The following is a 24426-nucleotide window of genomic DNA, read 5'->3' as shown; positions in this document are numbered from 1 at the left end:
AATACCACGGCATTTTTTGTTTTGTTTCATTTTTTTAATACAGATGCATAGACAGATCTCACTGATCTGCCATGCATCTGTGCTTCTTTTTTTTAAACAGATGCATGCATCACAGATTTCCCTGATCCGTGCAAGCATCTATGTCTCTGCTATCACGCACGATCTAAAGATCGGCAAATTGTTAGATCATGCACGACAGCTCTTGTGTCACATTGTGCTTTTTTTTCTGCATATTGTGTCTTGGAGTTCCCGGGAACTGCTGGGGAGAGGTCAAGGAAAATCGCTCACGATATCGCATAGTGAGCACATTGTCCAGTGTGTAGACACCTTAAGACAGAGGAAAGTGGTGCTGCTGTAAATCAATCAATACAGTGGGAAGGTGATGGGCTGAAGTCTGTAATCAATTTAGGATTGTCCAACATTAAATAAGGATCCATATAGAGGCCGGGTGATACAGGGCAGTTGCTACCATTAGGCAGCTGCCTATGGGTGCCGGCCACTGGAGGGCACCACTGAGTCCACACAAAAAAGGATGTCTCTTTCAGTCCCAGACAGGTGGTTGGTTTAGTCAATGGTGTAACTAGGGTATTTGGAGCCCCCCCCCCCCGATGTGCACGCGCATCAAAAAATGGGCGTGGTCACTTAAAAATGGGGCATGTCAACATGACACACCCCTTTATTTTCAAACTGATCATTCCTATCCATATGCACCTTAACCTCAGTAGTACCCCTTATACAGTACCCCCAGTATGCAGTTGTGGTCCCTCTCATGCAGGCCCATAGTAGTGCCCCTTATACAGTATCCCCAGTAGTGGTCCCTCTTATACAGCCCCCAATTAGTTCCCCTTACTCAGTAACCCCAGTAGTGGCCCCCAAATGCAGTGCCCCACGTAGTGTTCCCCCTTATGCAGTGCCCCCAGTAGCAGTCCCCACAATGCAGTGCGCCCAGTAGCGGTATCCCCTTATGCAGTGCCCTTTATATGGTGCCCCCAGTAGTAGTCCCCCCCCTATGCAGTGCCCTTTTATATAGTGCCCCCAGCAGTAGTCCCCCCATGCAGTTTTCCCAGTATTGGTCCCCTTATGCAGGCACCCTGTAGTGATCCCCCCTATCTAGTGCCCCCTGTAGTGGTCCCTGCAGTGCCCCTAGCAGGAAGCCCCTTATATAGTGCCCCCAGCAGTAGTCCCCCCCTCCCATGCAGTGCCCCCAGTAGTGGTCCCCCTAATGCAGGCTCCCAGTAGTGACCCCCCCTATCCAGTGGTCCCTGTAGTGGCCCTTCCTATTATTGCCCCCAGTAGTGGTCCCCCGAGTGCAGTGCCTCTAGTAATAGGCCCCTTTTAGAATGCCCCCAGTGGTAGTTCCCCCCCAAGTAGCAGTCCCCAGTAGAGTAGCCCCCCCAGTAGAGGTCCTCCCAATGGCGCCCCCAGTAGTAGCCACACCTCCCCCAGTAGAGGTCCCCCCAGTAGTAGCCACCCCCCTCCCCCGTTATGCAGATAGGTTAAAAAAATAAATATATATATATATAAAAATATACTTACCTGATTCCACGCTGCTCCTGCTCCTGTCCGCAATGCCGCTCCCGCCCGCCAGTCCACCCGGGCTGGCGCGCTCAGCATTATGGGACAGACGTCATGATGTCAGTCCCATTACCCACTGCAGGAGCCGGACGGAAGTCCGGCTCTTGCAGTGGGTGCTGCAGCAGTCAATGAGAGTCTATCTGACTCTCATTGGCTGCTGTTTAACACACGCATCACCGCCAGCGCTGGCGGCGATGCGTGTGTTATGCACAGCCTGAGCCAGCCTCCTAGCGCTATTGGGCAAGCGCTCAGGGGGAGGGAACGGGCTCAGGCGTGCAGCACAGGACCGGCGCTGGAAGCCTAGCGCCGGTCCTGTGCAAATGTGTAGCGCTGACCGCACTCATTGCGGTCTGCAATACACTGGCTAACTAGGGCGGGCGGGCCGGTACCGTGGCCAACGGCGCCCAGGGCACGAACCCCGCTCGCCCTGCCCTAGTTACGCCACTGGTAGCCACACCTCCCCCAGTAGAGGTCCCCCCAGTAGTAGCCACCCCCCTCCCCCATTGTGCAGATAGGTTAAAAAAAAAATATATATATATATATAAAAATATACTTACCTGATTCCACGCTGCTCCTGCTCCTGTCCGCGATGCTGCTCCCGCCCGCCAGTCCACCCGGGCTGGTGCGCTCAGCATTATGGGACAGACGTCATGACATCATGACGTCAGTCCCATTACCCACTGCAGGAGCCGGACGGAAGTCCGGCTCTTGCAGTGGGTGCTGCAGCAGTCAATGAGAGTCTATCTGACTCTCATTGGCTGCTGTTTAACACACGCATCGCCGCCAGCGCTGGCGGCGATGCGTGTGTTATGCACAGCCTGAGCCAGCCTCCTAGCGCTATTGGGCAAGCGCTCAGGGGGAGGGAACGGGCTCAGGTGTGCAGCACAGGACCAGCGCTGGAAGCCTAGCGCCGGTCCTGTGCAAATGTGTAGCGCTGACCGCACTCATTGCGGTCGGCGCTACACTGGCTAACTAGGGCGGGCGGGCGGGCGGGCCGGTACCGTGCCCGGCGGTGCCCCCCCGCGCCGCCGGTCCAACGGCGCCCAGGGCACGAACCCCGCTCGCCCTGCCCTAGTTACGCCACTTGGTTTAGTGTGTGTGTGGGGAGGGGGGGTTTATTGAATGCTGGCAGGGTGAGTATGTGTGTATGTGGGGGGGTAATGGGTACTGACAAATATTGGAGCACAGATGTGTGTCATAAATATACTGGAGCATGGATACTGTATGTTGCAAACAATAACTTGGGTGCACAGCTGTGTGGCATATGTATTGGGGGCACAAATGTGTGGCATATTATGTATTGGCGCATAAGTATGTGCTGCATTGATGTGTAGCATAATTATTAATTGGGGATACAGCTGTGTGGCATACTGAATAATACATTGTGGAACGTAACATATTATGAGTTTGGGGCAGTGTTATGAGGCACAGTATGATTTTGGGGCTCTGCTGCATGGCATATTATAAATTAGTATCACCAATATGTGGCACAGTATAAATTGGAGGGAGCAGGGGCGGTGGGTGAAATGTTGCCTAGGGTACCCAGATGTCTTGCCCCGGCCCTGGGGTGATAGTGTGGTTGTTTAATGGAGGCAAAATACACACCTACACTCTTTGTTATTGAAATTACCATTAGTATCATATGTGGATTTGATAGTATCTTCTAAAAAAAACTCTGCACATTGCAAAAAAAACACTAGTGGTCATTGTGGACTATTCAATTACCATTATTGGTAAATGAATCCACTTGGTTATTATTGCACAAAGAAGAACCATATGCATGGGTAATTTTATCTTTTAATAAAGCGTATTTGTATGCTTTTTTAGTAAATGATTTTTTTCATTGAAAGCTGGTTCAAGTTGTTTTTATATAGTTAAATACAAGCACTTTACATCATTTGTATTCACCTAAAGGAGCGTTGAGCTGCCACATGCAGTCAGCATGGCCTGTATGCTCAGGAGTCAGGACCATTGTGCCTCCCAATGTCTAGAATTGTGCAGGAATGATGCAGCACTACTCCTACAAAGTCTCTCATGCCTGTTAAATCATGGTGGGAAACAATGTGTCAGACGTCATTCCAGAATAACTCAATTGGGTTCAGATCTATGATGCAGAAGATCAAATAGATAACAACAGTGTCATGCAACCATATATGCTCTATAGATGAGCATCGTCAACCTGGAAAACACACCTCCCATTAGGAAAGGAATTCTGCAACATGGGATGTAGAAGATCATCTATTACCTTTAGAAACATAGAAACAGAATTTGACGTCAGACAAGAACCACTTGGCCCATCTAATCTGCCCCATTTTAAACATATTGTTACCTCAAGATATGGCCTTCAGAACTGAACATAGTAGTAATTAGCATTGATGCTGTCTTCTAAGGGAATAACTGGCAGGAAAATGTGCACAACAACAATATGGATTCATCAGAACTATTTGCTGGGCTGCAGAGTTCTATAGGTTGGAGTCACATGTGTAGTCTTCTGTATGTCAATAACAAGGTGAAAGATAATTCATATGACCACATGACCTTCTTCCCCTGCGTCATAGTCCATTGTCTTTGTTCTTTGCAACACTGACAAATAAGCAGTTGGGATGAGTGCTTTATACACTACACTGATTTGTACACATGCAGATCAAATATGATATTCGCTCTGTGGAGTTCTCATCCCACCATTTTTGATGACTTTCTAGTGTCACGTGTTGAAAATTGCAGTCACTTAATCTGCATTTGCGTGACTGTTTTGAGTGAATCCACAAACAATAGCAGTCCTAGAGTACATGTATTTGAGTCTACGGTTTCCCTTTGCTGAAGATTTTATTGTGTTGAAGCCCTTGTTTGCAATATGCTCAGTGTCCCTCATTTACCTAGGTGTCAACCACTTGCACGCCCACAATTACCTGCATTCCTTAAGAGAGGGATTGGTAAACACATAACTTTGCAAGCATTTAATTTATTTCATTGTTACTTATTTTATTTATTTTTACTTTTGTTTAAAATTTTACACTGTGAACTAACCAGGCACCCAATGGATGGCCAATGATTGTTCTCCATTACTGCTTTACAGTGGGCCACTTACTTTTCCTTGTCTACTAGATCAAACAATTACAACCATTGCTTGATGCTTTTTAAGTACCTCAACAATTGATTATGGAAAAACTATATAAAGCCATAGTCTAACATTTCTGCTTCACCTTAGGGTTATAGAGTCTTCTGCTGCACATCTTACGTTTAAAAGCTTCTCTGATCTCTTTGTTCCGCAAGCTATAGATGATAGGATTAAATATAGGGGTAAGAACTGAATAAATGACTGCTAGCACGCGGTCATAGTACAAAGAGTAACTTTTGGTAAGCCGGACATACATAAACACAATGCAGGTGAAAAACAACAATACTACAGTCAGGTGAGACACGCAGGTAGAGAAAGCCTTAATTCGCCCATCTGATGACTTTATTTTCAATATTGAAAATATTATCCTAATATATGAGATCATTATAAATATGAATGTCACCAGGATAATAAAACTATTGATTATAAAATCAGCAAGTACATTTATGGTGGTGTCTGTACAGGCCAGACTAAGCAATGGTGGAAAGTCACAGAAGATGTGCTGAATTTCATTGCTCCCACAGAAAGGCAGTCTGGATATTAAAATAACTTCAGTTATTGGACATAAAAAGCCAAGTGTAAAACAGGCGGCTGCTAACTTTATAGTCATTTTATCGGTCATGATAGAAGAATAGTGCAATGGTTGGCAAATAGCTAAATAGCGATCATATGCCATAGTGGTAAGAAGATAGCACTCACTGGCTCCAAGCGAATGGAAGAAATAGGTCTGTAATAGGCAGCTACTAAAGGATATACTTTTTCTTGGCACTAGAAGATTAATTAACATCTTTGGAATGGTAACTGCTGTATACCAGATCTCCAGGATGGATAAAATACTAATAAAAAAGTACATAGGTGTATGCAGGTGTGAGTCTAACCTTACTAATACAAATACAAACACATTACCAACAACAGTAAGAAGGTAGAGAAGAAGAAGACACGGGAAGAGGAATGGACCGTATTTGTGCAGTGTCGGGAATCCTACAAGAATAAATTCAGAGATAGTGCTTTTATTCCAAGGTTCCATTTCTTGATCTATAATGGTAAAAATACATTAGTTAAAGAGTATATATAGCCATGGATGTATCTATAATGGTGCACACATGACTCTGGGTCTAGGGTAGCCCACGCTGCTCACACTGCACCCATTCATCATACTTACCTTTCCGTCAGTGCCACAGAAATCACCGGGAAAATGGTGCAATTGCCGCTGTCAATACTTCAGTATAATCCTCTGGATGTTATTTCACACTAAAGAGTGAATGGGCCCATTTTTAAAAGTAGCAATGCAGGAGACACCATGGTATATTTTTGGAGCTTGACCACAAAAATTAAAGCCAGCTCCTGATGGTGTTAGCCCGCTGAGTCCTGCTGCTTCCCATAGGATTTCTCCCATCTTACGGCCCTCACAATGCACATGCATGACCCAATGATTTGCACAGGCTTTGGGGACTGAGGTCTGCATACTGTGGATCGGGTTGATAGTTTGTTGAAAAGGAAGATTCTATTAAATATTATTATTGACAAAGTTAGATGTCAAATGATGACTCTCAAAACTTATTTCAAACTTAAAACAACAACCGCAGAAATAATATTTCCTGTAATACTATCTGTGCCATAATTATTATATTGAATTGTCAGTAAAACAAATACCAAATATAAACTGGGACAAAGGAACTAGTGGATCTGTCACAAAATACAATTGTTCTCTTTTAAAAGTAAACTAACTAGATGGGGGAGGTGAGACTGTGCTGGATTTGGTACAAAATCAATACAGAGTATAGTGAGTAAGTGGGGAGGGGGGGGGAGTTAGAAAATGTGATCACAGCATTAAAGGAAACAGTACCATTTAAGTTGTTAAAATTAGATGGACCTGAAAATTAATTATGTAAAAGCAAGGAACGTAGCAACATATTCAAATTGAATCAAATACACAAAGATTGAAGCTAACATGAATTAAAAAGTAAATAAAGAGCAAAAAAAACATACTGTATTAAAATGAAAATATGCGGGAGACAAAGACAAGGCTGACTTTTCAATTTTATTTTATTGTTATTATTGCCTGGATTCAATTAAGAGAAATCGATGCCAGGAAAAAGCTTATGTGCAGTAGCCACAGTCACATAGAATTATATGTCGCTTGTATAATACAGGAGAAGGTGCAGAAGTTGAATCAATAACACACCTTCCTCAGATGGCATCTTCCCATATGTGTTACTGTAAATTGCCTAAATTCAGTAACTAACTTTCTCATAACCGGCTCAGTGCCACAAGCTCGGTGTAAAGCAGATGTGATCAACTTTAAAAGGTCAATAAAATCAGTACCAGAAAATGATAGACTTTTACCTCTGATTTACAATAAGTCATGGATAAATTATGTGAAGAGAATCTGAGGGACGTGATAGGAATATTTTGATGTGTGTCAGTCTGGTTTAACAAAAGACTACTAGTCATTCCTAACAAGTATGATTAGTTTATGAGCATGTAAATTTAAAATTGGATCTTGGTAGAACGATTTATGTTATATGGTATCTGGTCAACTTGTCCATATTCAGTATGTGGAAACAAGAATGTTAGCAAAACATAAGAATTTTTTTTTACTAGGTAAATATAATAAAATGCAGTTATAAAGAATAATGATATGTGTAATAGAATAGATGTATACAATAAAAACAAAGTTGTTCCAGCTGTGTGTTTCTGGTTATTTCTTATTATGTTCAATATTTTATATTTATATTAATTTGGATATTATATTTAAATAAGATCCCATATCTTAACTCAGAAATATAGAAACATAGAATTTGATGGCAGAGAAGAACCACTTGGCCCATCTAGTCTGCCCTTTTAGTCAATTGTCTCAGGAACACATTTAGATGGGAAATTAGTATAATCAATTTGGAGATATAGGTCTTCAATATTAATTCCTATATATATCTGTTATTCATTAGATCTTAATAGTGGAGGTATAGAGATCAAATATTAATATGCGCATAATTTTTTGTCTAAGGGACAGATGTACTAAGCTCTGGAAAGTGATAATTTGGAAAGTGATAAACTAACAACCAATCAGCTCCTAACTGTAATTTTTCAAACACAGGGCCTTATTTATGAAAGAGTTTTATCATTCACAACGAGTGATAAAACACATTGCATATGATAATGGTGCTCCAGCCAATCAGCTTCTAACTGTTATCTGTTTGAAAATTGACAGTTGGGAGCTGATTGGCTAGAAAATAATTTATAATAAACAACAAGTTTTATCACATATTGTGAATGATAAAACTTGTTGATAAATGATGCCCACAGCCTGTAATATGACAGTTATGAGCTTACTGGCTGGCAGTTTATCACTCTCCAATTTATCACTTTCTAGAGCTTAGTACATATCCCCCTAATTGTCTTATAATTAGCCTGTGTTATTACCATAGCATATAAATATTTCAGACAGACCAAAATCCCCTAGGGTAAATGTCTTTATTCTAAAGTTCACTTTAAATACTGTGCATTTAGCCAGAATGTTTTGAGGTTCTGGATGGTGACAGTCAGAATGTCAACATGGTCATTAGGTACAATATGCAGACATGAATTTAGGTCAACATGGTTAAAATGTTAATATATAGTTGCAACAAAAATTTACTTTGCATGAAGTGGAGCTAATTATTTGGTTACCAAAACTTGGAAATGTGAATTTCTCATTAGATCTGTCAAATGCCTGAGAAAGAAATACATTAGATAATAACAATATCAATAAAAATATTAGTGCAATATTATATTGTTAGTACTTTTCTAATACTAAAATCTATTGTTTTAGTTGTTACCCATTCTTTTTCCTCTCCATTATTCACTGTACTACTGTACCTTCAAAAACCTTTAATAACATAAAGATGTATAGTGCATTTTAGGTGTTTCTAAGCTTATAGCAAATTTAGAGTGCCTTATTTCAGATTTAAGTAAGAATAATTTTGGAAAATGAATTACAAGTTTATTAAGAGATCATTGTACACCTAACACTAAAATGGTGATAAATAATTGTTTATCAGTATAGCTAAAAAGAAGATTTCTCAATTTACTATCAACATGATGGCAAAACATTGACTATCTAATATTTTAACATAACAGTTATGTGTTATTCATTTCTTCTGTCATGTGCTCTTTAACTACAGTATATACAGGGATATTTAAAGGTGTACAATATAGCCTTTGAAATAATTATTTTTTAATAATTTACAGTTAAATGTGAATGTCTATTATTTTATTTTACATCATGTAATTAAAAATAATAAATACATGAAAATATATAATTTATGCAATTAACACCCTTACAGTTTGATTAATATTTATGAAAAAGTATTTACTAAATGTTAATGTTTTCGCAGAATATCACCAGGTGACTATTATACCAATTAAAGCATATACTGTATATTTTTGTGGTTTTGTTTTAAAATTCTTTTTGAAAAACATTATTTTGCTTGATAATAAACTTACCTTTAATTTTTTTATGCAGGTAAAATGCTTAGATATTTGAATAGTTCTAAGTGGAAAAAAAAGGGGCATTTAATGGGTGCTTTTCATGAAGAATTTAGATTATGGCACCACAATATTAGATTTTATATAGCCCAAACAAGTCTGTAAGGAATCAATTTAAGAGTGTCCACATGGGAATAAGAGAAACCCCTTGCTAATTATTTAGCTCTTGATGTAAATAATAAAATAAATAATTAAAATGAAACAGATGCATGTAAATATCTTTTTGAAGATCTCATTTTATGAGATAATTTAGCAAATTTGTGTTACACAAAAATGAATCAAGTTCCATCTTTGTTGACAAAAGCTGTGAACTACCAACAATTAGCCATTAAGCACTATTTTTCTCTCATTTCTTAAGTTTATTCTGTCACAATTAGGGAAGTCACAATAAGTTTAATAGTATAAAGAAAAATGGTAGTTGCTCAGATCAGCTTAATTGCATAACACAGGTGCTTGTAAAGGGCAGGGTTTACTCTGAACACAGAAAAAAGAGAGATTTGCCCTCCAGCACACTGCAGCAAAAACAATACTTAAATCCTACATAATAATAGAGATTTAGAGGTATTGGTTACACATATTTGCAAATATATGAATAAGCGCCAGGCCAATCGTCAAGGCTCCTCTATACTGGCGTCCCTAATATTAAGGGGCTCACGTCCAAGAAGCAAGGCACCCCAAAAAAAATTCCAACCAAGGGCCATCCCCAGGGCATCACACGAAAAAGGGAAAAAGGTGATAGTGAAGTATGTAGAAAAGATGTGTAAAGATAAATCAAAAGGTGTTAATGAAATGATAAAGAATTAAAATGACATATATAATGTACAAACAAATAGAGAAGTGATAAAAGTATTCTATGTGAATTAAGTGGTGATGCCATGAGAAAGGCCCAGTCAGAACCCCCCCGGGGCCCCACTCCCAAACGCTCACCCCAAAATAATTATTGCTACATAATGGTAGCACCCACTCTGGGTCATATAATTACAATTGATGTACTGCATGATAACAGTACATATGTAAGCTGAAAGCTAACTTACCTTGGAGGTACCCCAAAAAACCTCCACATGGCACTATAAGCATCAGCACCTCCTCCTAATGCTGACTGCCTTCATGCCTCTCCAAATTTACAAAGAAAAATGGTAGTTTCTCAGATCAGCTTAATTGCATAACACAGGTGCTTGTAAAGGGCGGGGTTTACTCTGAACACAGAAAAAAAGAGAGATTTGCCCTCCAGCACACTGCAGCAAAAACAATACTTAAATCCTACATAAAATAATAGAGATCATACTAGGCAACTAACGGCCCTAAGAGTCTTTCATTTTCCCATATTTGTGCACTCTCAAGGCAATCATAAGAGAGACTGCTAAACAAACAGGCACTATAGTAAAAACACAGATGGGTATATTTACTAAAGGTTGGTTTTTGGTCATTTTGTCATCGGTTTTCTATACCAATCGACCATTTACTAAAGGCAAAACTGATGGTAAAATGACCAAAAACTCGACTTTAGAACAATTTAGAACGTCTGATCAACTATCAATATTTTTACATAGGCCACTATAGAACCCACAGATTTTAAAACCGACCTAACCCAAATCTACAACGACGGAAAACCTGCCCAAATAATATACCTGCCTGAGGTAGGCGAGTTTGTGAGAAGCGCTGCACAGATCACTATGACCTGTGCAAGCTTAATTAGGTTGAAAAGCTTTGAAAGAGTTAAATTGAAAAAAAAAAATGCATGGGCTCCCTCCCTGTCCCCCAAATCAATAACCAGCTCCAGACCTCTGCCTGTGCTGGTGTGGGAAAATGGGTTTGGTATCAAAAATAGACAGAAATTAGGTGGACAATGTCTAGATAGACAACAGATGTTAGAGAGGCAATATGTTGACAGGGACAAGAGTTCGACATGGACGCAGGACAACAGGTACAAAAAGGACGACAGAGTCAAAAGGTCAACCTTTTGTACCTGTCGAACTTCATCCATGTTGACTTTTTCTATGTCATCCTTTTGTCCCTGTCAACCAATTGTCTATCTCAGTGTTTTTCAACCACTGTGCCATGGCACACTAGAGTGCCGCAAGTGGTTGTCAAGTGTGCCACGGCGGTCAGCTCAGCGCACTTGTACTATGGTGTGTTTTATTCCTGAAGAGGCCAAAGTAGTGTGTTTTATTCCTGTGGAGGCCAATATGTGTGTATATTTTTATGTGGGAACCAATGTTTATGTTTTTTCATTGGTCACGCATACCGCATCGCCGGATAGTGTGCCTTGGCCATTTTAAAATCTTGTGCAGTGTGCCTCGAGTTGAAAAGGTAGAAAATCACTGAGTGGAACACTGGGAAAACAGCATAGGGTTCCCCCTATTTTCCTATAACTAGCATCAGGCTGAACCAGCCGTGGGGATAATGAATAGCAAGTGGACTACAGGTTCCAGCAAGCCTGCACCGGCATAGCTGAATGGTCTAGGCTCAAGGTGGTATAAATGTACCAATCGTGAAAAATATCAGAAAGCCAGTATACTCTTGTAACCTGGGACTGTTCATTCCCTCAACAGTATAATCCTCTGATGAACCTGGGAAGTGGACCCGTGCTTCCAGAATATCCCCTAGCAGATTTGATTTGGATGCTCATTTCCCAAATATCTTCTACTATTTTGGACATGTTGAATGTCTGGGATGGTGTAGCTCTTGTTAATAAAAAGTTCAGTTTAACTACCCAACCCCTCTCCTTAAAGTTATTACAGTATGTAATTTAACCTTAACCTTGCCACTTGACAAAGCATTACAATTTATCAGATTTATTTAATAAAATGAAATTCTTTGCTCTAGCCAGTTCCAGCTGTTGGGTCCAGACTCACTTAGAAAGTTACTGTAGCAGAGGTGGAATAACATTTTGGAATTTATATATACAGAATGGAGATGCTATGAACAAATCATAGCCCCAATCACAGTGCTAATTAGACTTCCATTAGAGATCCATCCGACTCAGAATCAGCCCCCATTATCTATCATGCAAATATGGTTATGCCATCCTCTCATGTCTATCTGTAAAGCCAATGTATAATCCTTATTGATTTATCTATTTGTTACAAGTCGCGGTCACAACTTGTCTCCCTCGAGCAGTTTGCCTTTCCTGGATGTTGTTGTTCCGGTTCCCTCGGTTGCTAGGCAATCGGCACGTGTCAGGACGTCACATGCTATCCTTTGCACAGCATGATTGGATTATCCTCCTATTTGTATACACTGGCCTTTTGCCACCTTGCCGACTATAGCGTTCCTGTGGGTTACCTCGGCTCGGCTGCATGGTCAGCGTTCTGTTCCTATTCGTGGTGAAGATTCTGATTCTCCTGTAGCAGCTTCCATGCTGTCTCCAGCTTCTCCTATGGCTTCCTAGCCGCACCAATACTACAGTGCTACCATCGGCTCTCAAAGCCGCAGCACCTACTACTGACTTTCTACCGTCGGCTCTTGCCCCATCATCGGCAGCCAAGCCGCACCAGCAGCTTTTCGTGCTGTCTCCGGCTCTCCAACGGCTTCCTAGCCGCACCAGTACTACCATGCTGCCATCAACTCTCAAAGCCGCAGCACATACTACCAACTTTCTACCATCGACTCTTGCCGCATCTTTGTCAGCCAAGCAGCTTCCGTGCTGTCTCTGGCTCTCCAGTTTCTCCAACGGTTTCCTAGCCGCACCAGTACTACAGTCCTGCCATCGGCTCTCAAAGCCGCAGCACCTACTACCAACTTTCTACCATCGGCTCTTACCGCATCATTGGCACCTTAGCCGCACAGCAGCTTCCGTGCTGTCTTTGGCTCTCCAGCTTCTCCAATTGCTCCCTACCATGCTGCCATCGGCTCTCAAAGCCGCAGCACCTACTACCAACTCTCTACATCAGCTATTGTTGCACCATCAGCACATTTGCCACACCATCGGCACATTTGCCGCATTATCAGCTCTCAAAGCCTCAGCACCTACTACCAACTTCCTACCATCGGCTATTGCCGCACCATCGGCTCTCAAAGCTGCAGCACTTTGTAATCAACTTTCTACCATCGGCTATTGCCGCATCATCAGCACACAAGCCGCACCATCGGCACATTTGCTGCACCATCAGCAGTCAAAGCCGCAGCACTTGTAGTCAGCAGTCCACCATTGGCTCTAGCTGTACCATCGGCACATTTGCCACACCATCAGCTCTCAAAGCCACAGCACTTGCAATCAGCTTTCTACCATCGGCTCTTGCCGCACCATCGGCACATTTGCCACACTTTCAGCTCTCAGAGATGCAGCACTTGTAGTCAGCTTTCCACCATCAGCTCTTGCCGCACCATTGGCACACGAGCCGCACCATGAGCTCTCTAAGCTACAACATTGACTCTTCCTGTGTTAACTCTTTTCCTCATCACTGGATTCCAACCGACACTCCTGTAAGCTGCTACTACTCAGAGCAGTAAGTCCAGGGGGCCACCTAAGTACCGGTGAACCATTAATCTCTAAGGGAACAACGGGCGGTTGTTAGTGGTGGAAGACCTCGAAAGCCTGAGTTCTACAGTAGATGACTTACTAGGAGTGGTCATTGGAATTCATAACATTATAGTCGGCCAAAAAGTATAAGGAAGAGTAATAGCAGACTGATAGCTGTGGCTAACATTGAACAGGTGCAGAACCCTGCCCATGTCCTTGCAGTTCAGATTCAGGTTCTCACTCAGAAGGTCCAAGAGCTCTCCTTGCATGTCAAAGAGAGCCATTCTACTGTTCTTCCAGTTCCTCTCCAAGAGCCAAAAATGAACCTGCTGGATCAGTTTTCTGGAGATAGCCAACAGTTTCTTAACTTCCGCGAAAGTTGCAAATTATATTTTAGGCTTCGTCCTGTCTATTCAGGGGCACAGTTGCAATGAGTGGGACTGGTAATCTCTCTGCTTCAGGGGGATCCACAGACTTGGGTCTTTGGGTTGCCTTCAACCCATGCTGCATTACAGTCTGTAGATACCTTTTTCACGGCCTTAGGCCTGTTATATGAAGACACGGACCAAACTGCTCTGGCTGAGTCCAAATTATGTTCCCTCAAACAGGGTCAGAAGGCGGCAGAAGATTACTCTTCAGAATTCCACAGATGGGCAACCGATTCGGGTTGGAATGATCCGGCTCAGAAAATCCCAATCTGTGGACTGGATGGAGGATTGATTTTGACAGGTCATGTTAAGTTTAGAATGCCTCCTCTCCATTTGTCAGTAGAAATTTTACATTCGGAGACCATGTCTTTTTATCTCCTACATTGTCCCTTGGCACCTGTCGTTCTCGGTCTCCCCTGGCTCAGGGATCATAACCCCATAGTGGATTGGTCCTCTGGGGATAAAATAAAATGGAGCCATGCCTGTCAGACTCTATGTCTAGCGCTCCCTGTTCGGACAGTTCAACCTGCAGTTGCTGAGGTTCTTCCGGCCATCACACTCCAGTACCGAGATTTCAACAATGTTTTTCCAAGCAGCTGGCAGATGTCCATCTTCCACACTGGGCCTACGACTGTGCCACCAATTTAATACCGGGTGCCAAGTTACCCAAAGGCCAGTTGTATTTCCTCTCTGTTCCAGAGGACATGGCGATGAGCGATTACATCAAAGACGCATTGGCGAAGGGATTTATCCACCATGGGGCCTGGAGTTTTTTTCGTGGAGAAGAAGGACAGGTCCCTTCCTCCATGTATCGATTAGAGAGTTCTGAATAACATCACCATCAAAAACTCCTATCCGATTCCTCTCATCTTAGTACTTATTGATCAGCTGTGCCAAGCCAGCATCTTCTCAAAAATAGACCTTAGATGAGCATACAACTTGATCAGAATAAGGAGTGGAGATGAATGGAAGACGGCCTTCAGTACTCACACCGAACATTATGAGTATTTGGCCATGCCGTTCGATCTATCCAGCACCCCGGCGTTCTTCCAAGATCTCATTAATGACATCCTTCGAGATTTCCAGGGAAAATTTGCGTTTATTTGGACGACATTCTTATCTTTTCTCAGTCACTGGACCAACACCATCAGCATGTACGCCTAGTTCTACAGAAATTGTGTGAGAATCACCTCTACGTGAAGCTAGAGAAATGTGATTTTGATGTCACCCAAGTTTCCTTTCTAGGCTACGTGATTTCTTCCCAAGGTATTTCCATGGATCCTAGTAAGGTCGAGACAATTTCAAAATGGGTTTAGCCAAATATTCTCAAATCAGTCCAGAGGTTCCTCTGCTTTTCTAACTATTACAGATTTATTAGATCTTTCTCCACCATTGTTGCACCCATTGTTGATATGACCAAAAAAGGGGCGGACATCTCAATCTGGTTGTCCACAGCCCTGAAACTTGCATTGCTTCGGCATCCTGACCCGGATATTCCATTTATTCTGGAAGTAGATGCCTCTGAAGTGGGAGCTGGAGCCATTCTGTCTCAGAAGGATCTTGCTGATAACAAGTTGCACCCTTGTGCCTATTTTTCTCGCAAGTTTACCTCGGCAGAACGCAACTTCGATGTGGGAATTTGGGAGTTGCTGGCGATCAAGTGGGCCTTTGAAGACTGGAGATACTGGCTGGAAGGGGCCAAACACCGGATCATGGTTCTTACTGATCACAAAAATCTTTCATACATTCAGGGCCTGATTCAGAGTTGGGAATAGAGAGAGATCTCTCTCTCAACTGATCATCCTGGTGAAACTATGCTGCACTGCAGGTGAGGAAGATTTAAAATGTGCAGAGAGATTTAGATTTGGGAGGGACGTGTCCAAACTGACATCTAAAGTGCAGTGTAATAAAGCTGTGTAGTATTTGTGAGTTACATGCAAAAGCAGCCAGTATTTACACTACATGCAAAAAAGTTTATGTATTTACACCCCTTGCATTGCAACATGGTTTGCCCAGGTACACAGTTAAGTGTTATCTCTCTCTCTATTCCCAACTCTGAATCAGGCCCTCAGTCTAAGAGGTTGACTTCTTGGCAAGTACGCTGGGCATTGCCTTTCACCCGGTTTCATTTCCTCATCTCTTTTCATCCTGGTTCGAAAAACGTCAAGGCTGACGCTATGTCCAGGAGCTTCGAATCTGTGCAGCAGACCTTCAGTACAGAGGAACCTATTATTCCGGACTCCTTCTTCCACTGCACCATCACTAGAAATTTGGCTGAGCTCATTCAGGACTCTCAGTCAGAGTCACCTCCAGATAAGCCTTCTAGTCTACTATTTGTTCCGGAAAGATTCAGGAAATCGGTCCTACTGGAATTTCACGCTCGTCGAGCTTTTGGTCACTCGGGTATCAGTAAAACCATGGAGTTGCTTTCCCATTCAGTCTGGTGGTCTTCCTTGACCAACGATGTGCATGCATTTATCCTGGCTTGTGATGTCTGTGCCCGAAACAAAACACCTTGGACGGCTCCTTTAGGTCTGCTACTTCCTCTTTCTATTCCTAGGAGACACTGGACTCACATCGCCATGGATTTTATCATAGACCTTCTGGTATCTTCTCGATGTTCTGTGATCTGGATGGTGGTGGACCGTTTTAGTAAAATGGCACACTTTATACCATTACCTGAACTTCCTTCTGCCAAAGAAATCTCTGGCCTGTTTCTCCAGCATATCTTTTGCCTACACGGCTTACCAATGGATATTGTGTCAGATCAAGGTACTCAATTTCTGGCACAGTTCTAGAGAGCTTTCTGTGCTTCCTTGGGCATTGACCTTAGCCTATCCTCAGGGTACCATCCACAGGCCAACGGACAAACTGAGAGTGTCAACCAGTGTCTGCAGCAATATCTATGCTGTTATGTCTCCAAGTATCATGATGATTGGGTTTCCCATCTATCGCTTGCTGAGTTTGCTTTTAACAACTCATGCCATTCTGTATCTTTGGCATCTCCATTTTTTGTGTCATGGGCCAACATTTGAGAGCAAATTCTTTCGACTCCAGTTCACCAGTCTCATCTTCTGTCTCTCGACTCCGATGTATTTGGAGCAAGGTTCATCAAAGTCTTCAGAAGGTATCTCTCCACTTCAAAGAGTCTGCTGACAAGCATCACAAGTCATGTAGGTTTAAGATCGATGACTTGGTTTGGCTCTCCACCAAAAACATTAAGCTTTGCCAACCTACACAGAATTCACAGGTGAACCTGGTAGCCTTCAAACTTCAGTTACCCATGTCTCTCCGTATCAATAACACCTTCCACTGTTCCTTGCTCAAACCGTTCTTCTGTTCAGCTAAATTCAAACCCAACTACCCATCCAGGCCTGCTTCTGTTGTGGTCCACGGTCAACATGAGTTCAGAAGATCTTGAAGTTTAGGATCTCCAGGGGTTGTCTGCAGTTCTTGGTCCACTGGAAGGTCTATGGTCCAGAGGAGCACTCCTGGATTCCTGAGACTGCTCTGCATGCTCCCAGGTTGAAGAGACTTTTCTTCCAAGATCTCCCAGACAAACTGGGTCCTGGGGGTTCTTCAACCCAGAGTCAAGGGGGGGTTACTGTTACAAGTTGTGGTCATGACTTGTCTCCCTCTAGCAGTTTGTCTTTCCTGGATGTTGTTGTTCCGGTTCCCTCAGTTGTTAAGTGATCGGCACACCTCAGGATGTCACCACATGCTATCCTTAAGCACTGCGTGATTCGATGGTGTTCCTATTTGTACTCACAGGCCTTTTGCATTTCTGTGGGTTCGCTCGGCTGCATGGTCAGCGTTCTGTTCCTCCTTGTTGTGAAGATTCTCCTGTAGCAGCTGCTGTCTCCCGTGCTGCCATCGGCTCTGAAAGCTGCAGCACCTACTAGCAACTTTCTACCTCCAGCTCTTGCCGCATCATTGGCACCTTAGCCTCACCAGCAGCTTCTGTGCTGTCTCTGGCTCTCCAGCTTCTCCAATGGCTCCCTAGCCACACCTATACTACCGTGCTGCCATCTGCTCTCAAAGCCGCAGCACCTATTACTAACTCTCTACTATCGGCTATTGCCACACCATTGGCAGATTTGCTGCACCATCGACACATTTGCCGCACTATCGGCTCTCAAAGCCGCAGCACCTACTACCAACTTCCTACCATCGGCACATTTGCCGCACCATCGGCTCTCAAAGCCGCAGCAGTTTGTAATCGGCTTTCTACCATAGGCTATTGCCACATCATCGGCACACAAGCTGCACCATCGGCACATTTGCCACACCATCGGCTCTAAAAGCCGCAGCACTTGTAGTCAGCTTTCTACCATTGGCTCTTGCCCACCATCAGCATACAAGCCGCACCATCGGTACATATGCCACAACTTCGTCTCTCAGAGTCGCAGCACTTGTAATCAGCTTTCCACCATCAACTCTTGCCGCACCATCAGCTCTCTAAGCTACACCATTGACTCTTCCTGTGTTAACTCTTTTCCTCATCACTGGATTCTAACCGACACTCCTGTAAGCTGCTACTAGTCCGAGCAGTAAGTCCAGGCGGCCGCCTAAGTACCGGTGAACTATTAATCTCTTAATTGGAACAACGGGCGGTTGTTAGTGGCGGAAGACCTCAAAAGCCTGAGTTCTAGATGGCTTACTGGGAGTGGTCATTAAAATTCATAACAATATTCGTGTAACCCCCTGTTTCCCTATCCTGCCCCTCCCATACTCTTATTTTTCTTTCCCGCTACCTAGAAAGGTAATGGAAACCTCCAGTTTTGGAACAATTTAGATTTTCTTGTGAATTGCAAATTGTACATATAAAAGATTTCTACTGTTCTGTCTGAGATTTTACCTCTGTCATTTTCATCACAGGTGACCACAAGTCGCCATCCAGATATTTTTTACTGTTACAAATTCCTGGAGACCAACGGTATTATGCATTCACTGCAAACATGCTGGGAAAAATGTGTATAAAAATAGGGGTTATTGTGCCAGGCAATAGGGGCGAAACTAGGTATTTGAAGGCCCCGTGGCAAAAGTTTATAATGGCCTCTATGTACCACCCAATGGTGAAATATATATACAGCATAAAACATGTAACTTTGACAACAAAGGTGGGCCCCATAGCAGCTGCACCCCTTGCAGCTTTGGTAGTTACTCCCATGCATGCAAGCTAGCAATAACAGCAATCTAGCCCATCACATGGAATATCAAATTTACAGAGTTTTAATTTGAGTTTAAACTGGATTTGGACTGGATTTTGCCCCACTCTCTAATCTAAACCCCCCTACCCTCCCCCACACACACACACACAGTTTCTTAAGCATTACAACTAGAGATGAGCGGTTCGGTTTTACTGAAACACACCCAAGTCAGGGCTCCGAGTCGAACCAAGTCCCAGCTCGGATTTACTTTGTGGTTCCGAAGAGAACCAAGTGCCAACTCTGGTCTTCTTGAATGCTGTGACCTATCTAGTGTGCCCTAGATGTCTGTCTCAGCTACTACTTTCATGGGCAGGATGAACAACCTGTTGAGCTGTTTATGCATTGGGTATCCTGTTACACCCCTTTTACACCAGAGCTAAAACCCAGGTTATTGCAGGGTTAACTGGGGTAGCTACTTGGTGTAAAAGGGTGACCCGGCAATCCAACCCAAGTAAATTGCAGGGTTTAACACGGGAATGACCCATGAAACCCTGCAGTGTGAACGGCGCACTCCGGGTCACGATGACCTGGAGCGCGCTGCATGCCGGCCGATTGATCCGACTTCAGTGGCGCTTGGAGATAACGTCATCTCCAAGTGTCCACTTCAATGCCAGAAAAGCCGTGTCAATGCAGACCCGGCTCCGGTGTGAACGGCGCCAATTCAGGAATATCCTGGGTCGGCGCCGGGGAAATTCCGGGTCTGATCCGGGTTGGAACTCTGGGCCTGATTCAGACCCACTCACAAGCGCTATGCGCTCAAGAGTGGGTCGATGTTTGGCCACTGCGCATGCGCACACTGGAGCCGGCTCCGACGTGCGCATGCGTGAGACCCGGCTAGCGACGGGCGCTCCGTCGCTACGGGTCTAGCACCAAAGCGGGACAGCTGTCGATTTTGATTGACAGCTTGCCCCGTTTTGGAGGCGGGCAGGGGAGGTGGCTGGCCAAACGGAGGCGTTCCCGAAGGAACGCCTGCCGTTTGGGGGCAGCCCCGCTGACATCGCGAGTGATGTCAGTGGGTGAGCTTCCGGCTCTAATAGAGCCGAAAGCTCACTGGGGCTTGCGGGAACGAGACCCTACCACAAGGGTCTCGTTGCAAGACCCGATGGTCAAGACCATCGCGACCATCACCTGACCACTCGCAATAGCTGTGGGTGGTCACCCACAGCTAAGCGAGCGGCCAGGAGCCCGCACAAAAAGAAAAAACCGCCCTGATTCAGAGCGAGTGCTCTTTCAGAGCGTCTGGCTCTGAATCAGGCCCTCTGTTCCAACTCCAGGTCAGACCCGGAATTTCAGTGTAAAAGTGGTATTAGTAACTTTTCATTTTACCTTTGTATGTCTTATTTCCATGTATTGCATATTGCACATTGTAACCAATGTAGTGCACCCAACCTGGCTGCCTCATCTGGTATTCTATAGTGCAGAATTAACAATGCATGGTTCTGATGATTTTGCAATTATCTCTGCAAGTATTTTTTTTATCTCCCCTGTTATGTTTCCTCAATGCCAAGCATTATCTATTCTGCCAAGAGTAATCCTATGTGTAGTGCGGTTAAAATGGCTGCCTCACCTGAATCCTTCATAGGAAGGATGAATAACTCTTGGAACACACTGGTCAAAAGCATGGGCCTATTGGTTTATGGGTTTATATTTTGTTTCCACATGCTGGAATAGGCCAAACTGCTGTTAATTTGTGTTTCTAATTTCACCTGGTGATTTGGATGGCAAAATTTCCAGTGATTTGATGCAACTTGGAAGTTTGCACTGTGTTACATTCAAAGTTTCATGTGTTATCTCATTGTTATGAAAATATTAAAATATACAGTAATATAAGAGGCAGTAGTGGTGCACAGTTCATTTTTGTACATATTAATTATTTTTAATTTATATGGCTGTTATTTACCTTCATTTGGCACTAATTCATTTACAAAAAGTGTACCAAATGCAATCTATAATGTAACATTACTGCACACATTTATATTGAGTATATAATGACAATTAGACAGTAAAAATGTAATTTCTTGAAAGCAACTTTGACCAAGCAATAACTGCAGATGAGAATACAAATACCCCAGTTCTCAGTGTAATGATTTGAAAAATTCCCCAGATATCTGTGTTTGTAATAAAGTGTATTCTAATGAGGCAGAGTCTCTCTGGACAGGATGATGTTTGTTACATTTTGTGCTAATGATGAACCTAAATCTCTCTGGGTGTATACAGACTAATATATTTTTTTATTAGTTCCCGATTAATCTCCTGTGGCCTGAGGATGTTTTCCTAAAGTGGAAGCAAGTAATTAGCTAAGTGTAGGCAGCTAACCCACAAGTGATTTCCTTGTTATCAACAAGCATTATTAATTCACAAAATAAAATTACTTCATTTTTGTGTTCATTGATGAAAGAGTAATCTATGTGTCTCAATCAAAATGTTGAAATATATTAATATAAAATATATTTCTGGCAATGGAGTGATAAATAGTTGATACATTTAAAGACCCGCAATAAAATACTTATAAAACATGTAACTGTAAAAGCTTGTTAAAATGCAAATACAGTGCTACTCCTTTAGACCACTTGTTTAAGTAAAGGCTGAAACCAGCATGAGATAGTTAGCATTAATAAATATAAGGAACAATTTAGACCTATCCCCTTGTTGTCAATGGACAATAAGGTCCTTGCTAAAATCCTTGTTTTGTTAAACTCTGTGATCACCACTATAGTGCACCCAGACCAGACTGGTTTTATGCCTGGATAATCTAATACACAGGATCTCTGCCATCTGTTTTATCACCTCCAGATGGCCAAAACATCAGAGCCAAGAGCTGTGGTGGGGTCTTTTAATGCCATCAAGGTTTTTGACGGCATCAAAAGGCTTAAATTGTGTTAATTATGGGAGGCTTTGCATAATATTGGCATAGATCCTCAGTTTCTCTGCTGGTTTCAGTCCCCAGCCACTCATGTCTCGGTTAATAGTTACACTATGGCTCAGTAATTGTCAGGGTGCTGATCAGGGCTGGCCTCTCATCTGCATTGTTCGCTTTGGCCATCGAACCACTGGCATGCCTAGTGCGATTCATCCCTGACATTCGTGGCTTATGGGCTGGAAATGTACATAATTGCACTATATGTCAACAACATGCTTCTGTTCATGGCCAACCCAAATGTTTCTGTATGTAGCTGTCACAGTGCGCCAGACTCCGGTTATTACTTACCGAGTCCGGCAGCTATGGAATCCCTGGCGGCGGGCAGAGGGTGGGAAGTCCCTGGTGCCCGCTGCTGATGTGTCTGCTCCCGGGCCCCCTTGCTGTGCAGGCAGCTGTGGCTCCCCTAGGAGTGCGCAAGCCGACCTGCAGGAAGATTTAAAGGGAAAGGCGCGCCACACTTCCTATAAGAGGGAGTCTCTGGCAACAGACAGGTGCCAGGGTATAGGCTCCATTACCTTAATCCAGCATTCCTGCGTACATTTGCTATCTGTTCCTGACCTTGGCTTTGTTTGTGACCCATTTTCGTCTGATTAATGTTACTGCATTTGGTAATCTGGCTCTGACCTTGGCTAACCTCCGTGACCTGCACACGTCTGCTCCCTGGTACCGTATTGTCCGTTTGGTTCTGACCCGGTCTGCTGACTATGCTGAAAGTCTTCTCCGCTCCATCCAGAGTTTGCCAGCACCTGTATTGGGGAACCTATTCTGAGGGCCGCGACCTGTGTGTCAGAACGCAGTCAAACCCATACCTTCTTGCAAGTGTCCCTGGTGAACACTGCCGGCACATTATACTTCGCACATCGGAAATAGGTCTCGCCAATTCTCAAATACGGATTGCATCCATTATCTACCGAGAGTTGTGACAGAATACTCTGGCCAAAAAACATGGATGCGGCTGGTGACTTGCTTGAGAAATTCCTCGCCAAAGTTGAGAAACAAGAAGAAGACCAGGCTCAGAATATGCAGTGTTTGCAAACGCTGATTCAATGAGTCAATGTTACTCAGCCACCCCGGTATAACGGTCACTGTACAGACTGCAGGTGCTTCCGCGCCTGAACCAGATTCAGTTTGAGGTCCAGGCAGCAAATTTCTCTTCAGAGAGGACGAAAGTGGCCTGTCTGATCTCGCTATTGTCCAGTCAGGCTTTGGCTCTGTTATGGGAAAGGAAAGATCACCTAGTCAACAACAGCGTTGAGTTCCTGACAGCTTTCTGGAGGGTCTTCGATGAGCCTGGGCGAGTATCCTCTGCAGGGTCGGCTATCCTGCAGTTGAAACAAGGCAACCAATCTGCTGTTCAGTTTCGAACCCTTGCTTTAGAGTTAGGGTGGAACAATGAAGCATTGGTTGACGCATTTATGCAGCGACTGATGGATCAAATCTAATATTTACTCGCTTCCAGGGAATTGCCAACTTCCTTGAATGAATTGATCTCCTTGTGTATTTGGGTAGATCTTTGCCACAGAGAGCACAAGTAAAGGAACAGTCTTGGTGCTTCACCTTCAAGTTCACTCCACGTTTCACGGCACCAGTAGAGCCTCCAGAAGAACCCATGCAGGTTGGGAAGTCTCACCTCCCTGCCGCAGAGACAGAAAGGAGGTTCAAAAATAAACTCTGTCTGTACTGTGGTGAACTAGGTCATCTTCTCTCTGGCTGTTCAAAAGATTCGTGAAACGAGAAGGCCTAATTGATCGAGGGGTGGTCAGATTAGGTGCTTTTCAATACACCCCAATAGACAATGTTGCTTCTCAGTTTTCCATCAATGTTACTATGGTCCTGGGAAATTCCTCTGAAGTCATTAAGGCCTTTTTAGACTTGGGTGCCGACGGAAACTTCATTTCTACTAAGAAGGTCCAAGAATTAGGTATTTCAAGTGTGCCGCTACGAACGACTCTTTGTATCATTGGAGTTGTTGGGAATAAGCTTCCTACAGTTACCATCTGCTCTCGGACAACAGAGATTACAATGCAAGTAAGCGCTCTCCATTGTGAATTGATAGCGTTCTATATACTCCCGTCAGACGAAAGTCTGGTCATCCTGGGTCTTCCTTGGTTCTGCAAGCATGCTCCTGTTCTAGATTAGAAAGAACCTCAAATCCTGTCGCTTTCAAGCCTCCAGACCGTGTTATT

At 43.5% G+C, this 24426-nt stretch overlaps 1 protein-coding gene across 1 annotated transcript; it reads right to left on the bottom strand.

Moving 5' to 3' along the window:
- Nucleotides 1–4760: 4760 nt before the first annotated feature.
- LOC148474440 (olfactory receptor 6N2-like) lies at nucleotides 4761–9264 on the bottom strand. The gene is made up of 2 exons (XM_088458691.1): nucleotides 9179–9264; nucleotides 4761–5728 (listed from the first exon to the last, which is right to left on the bottom strand). Exon 2 carries the CDS (start codon nucleotides 5718–5720, stop codon nucleotides 4761–4763), a length of 960 nt encoding a protein of 319 aa, XP_088314817.1. The 5' UTR covers nucleotides 5721–5728; nucleotides 9179–9264.
- Between the last annotated feature and the right edge of the window lie 15162 nt (nucleotides 9265–24426).

This window comes from Taudactylus pleione, unplaced genomic scaffold (genome assembly GCF_031769625.1).
Source record: "Taudactylus pleione unplaced genomic scaffold, aTauple2 ptg000845l, whole genome shotgun sequence".
Classification (NCBI taxonomy): Eukaryota; Metazoa; Chordata; class Amphibia; order Anura; family Myobatrachidae; genus Taudactylus; species Taudactylus pleione.
Note: the sequence above shows the minus strand (reverse complement) of the source record. Positions and strands in the feature narration are given on the sequence as shown.

Coding starts and splice junctions, on each gene's coding strand:
- LOC148474440 (XM_088458691.1), bottom strand. CDS start 5,720: ATGGAACCTTGGAATAAAAGCACTATCTCTGAATTTATTCTTGTAGGA.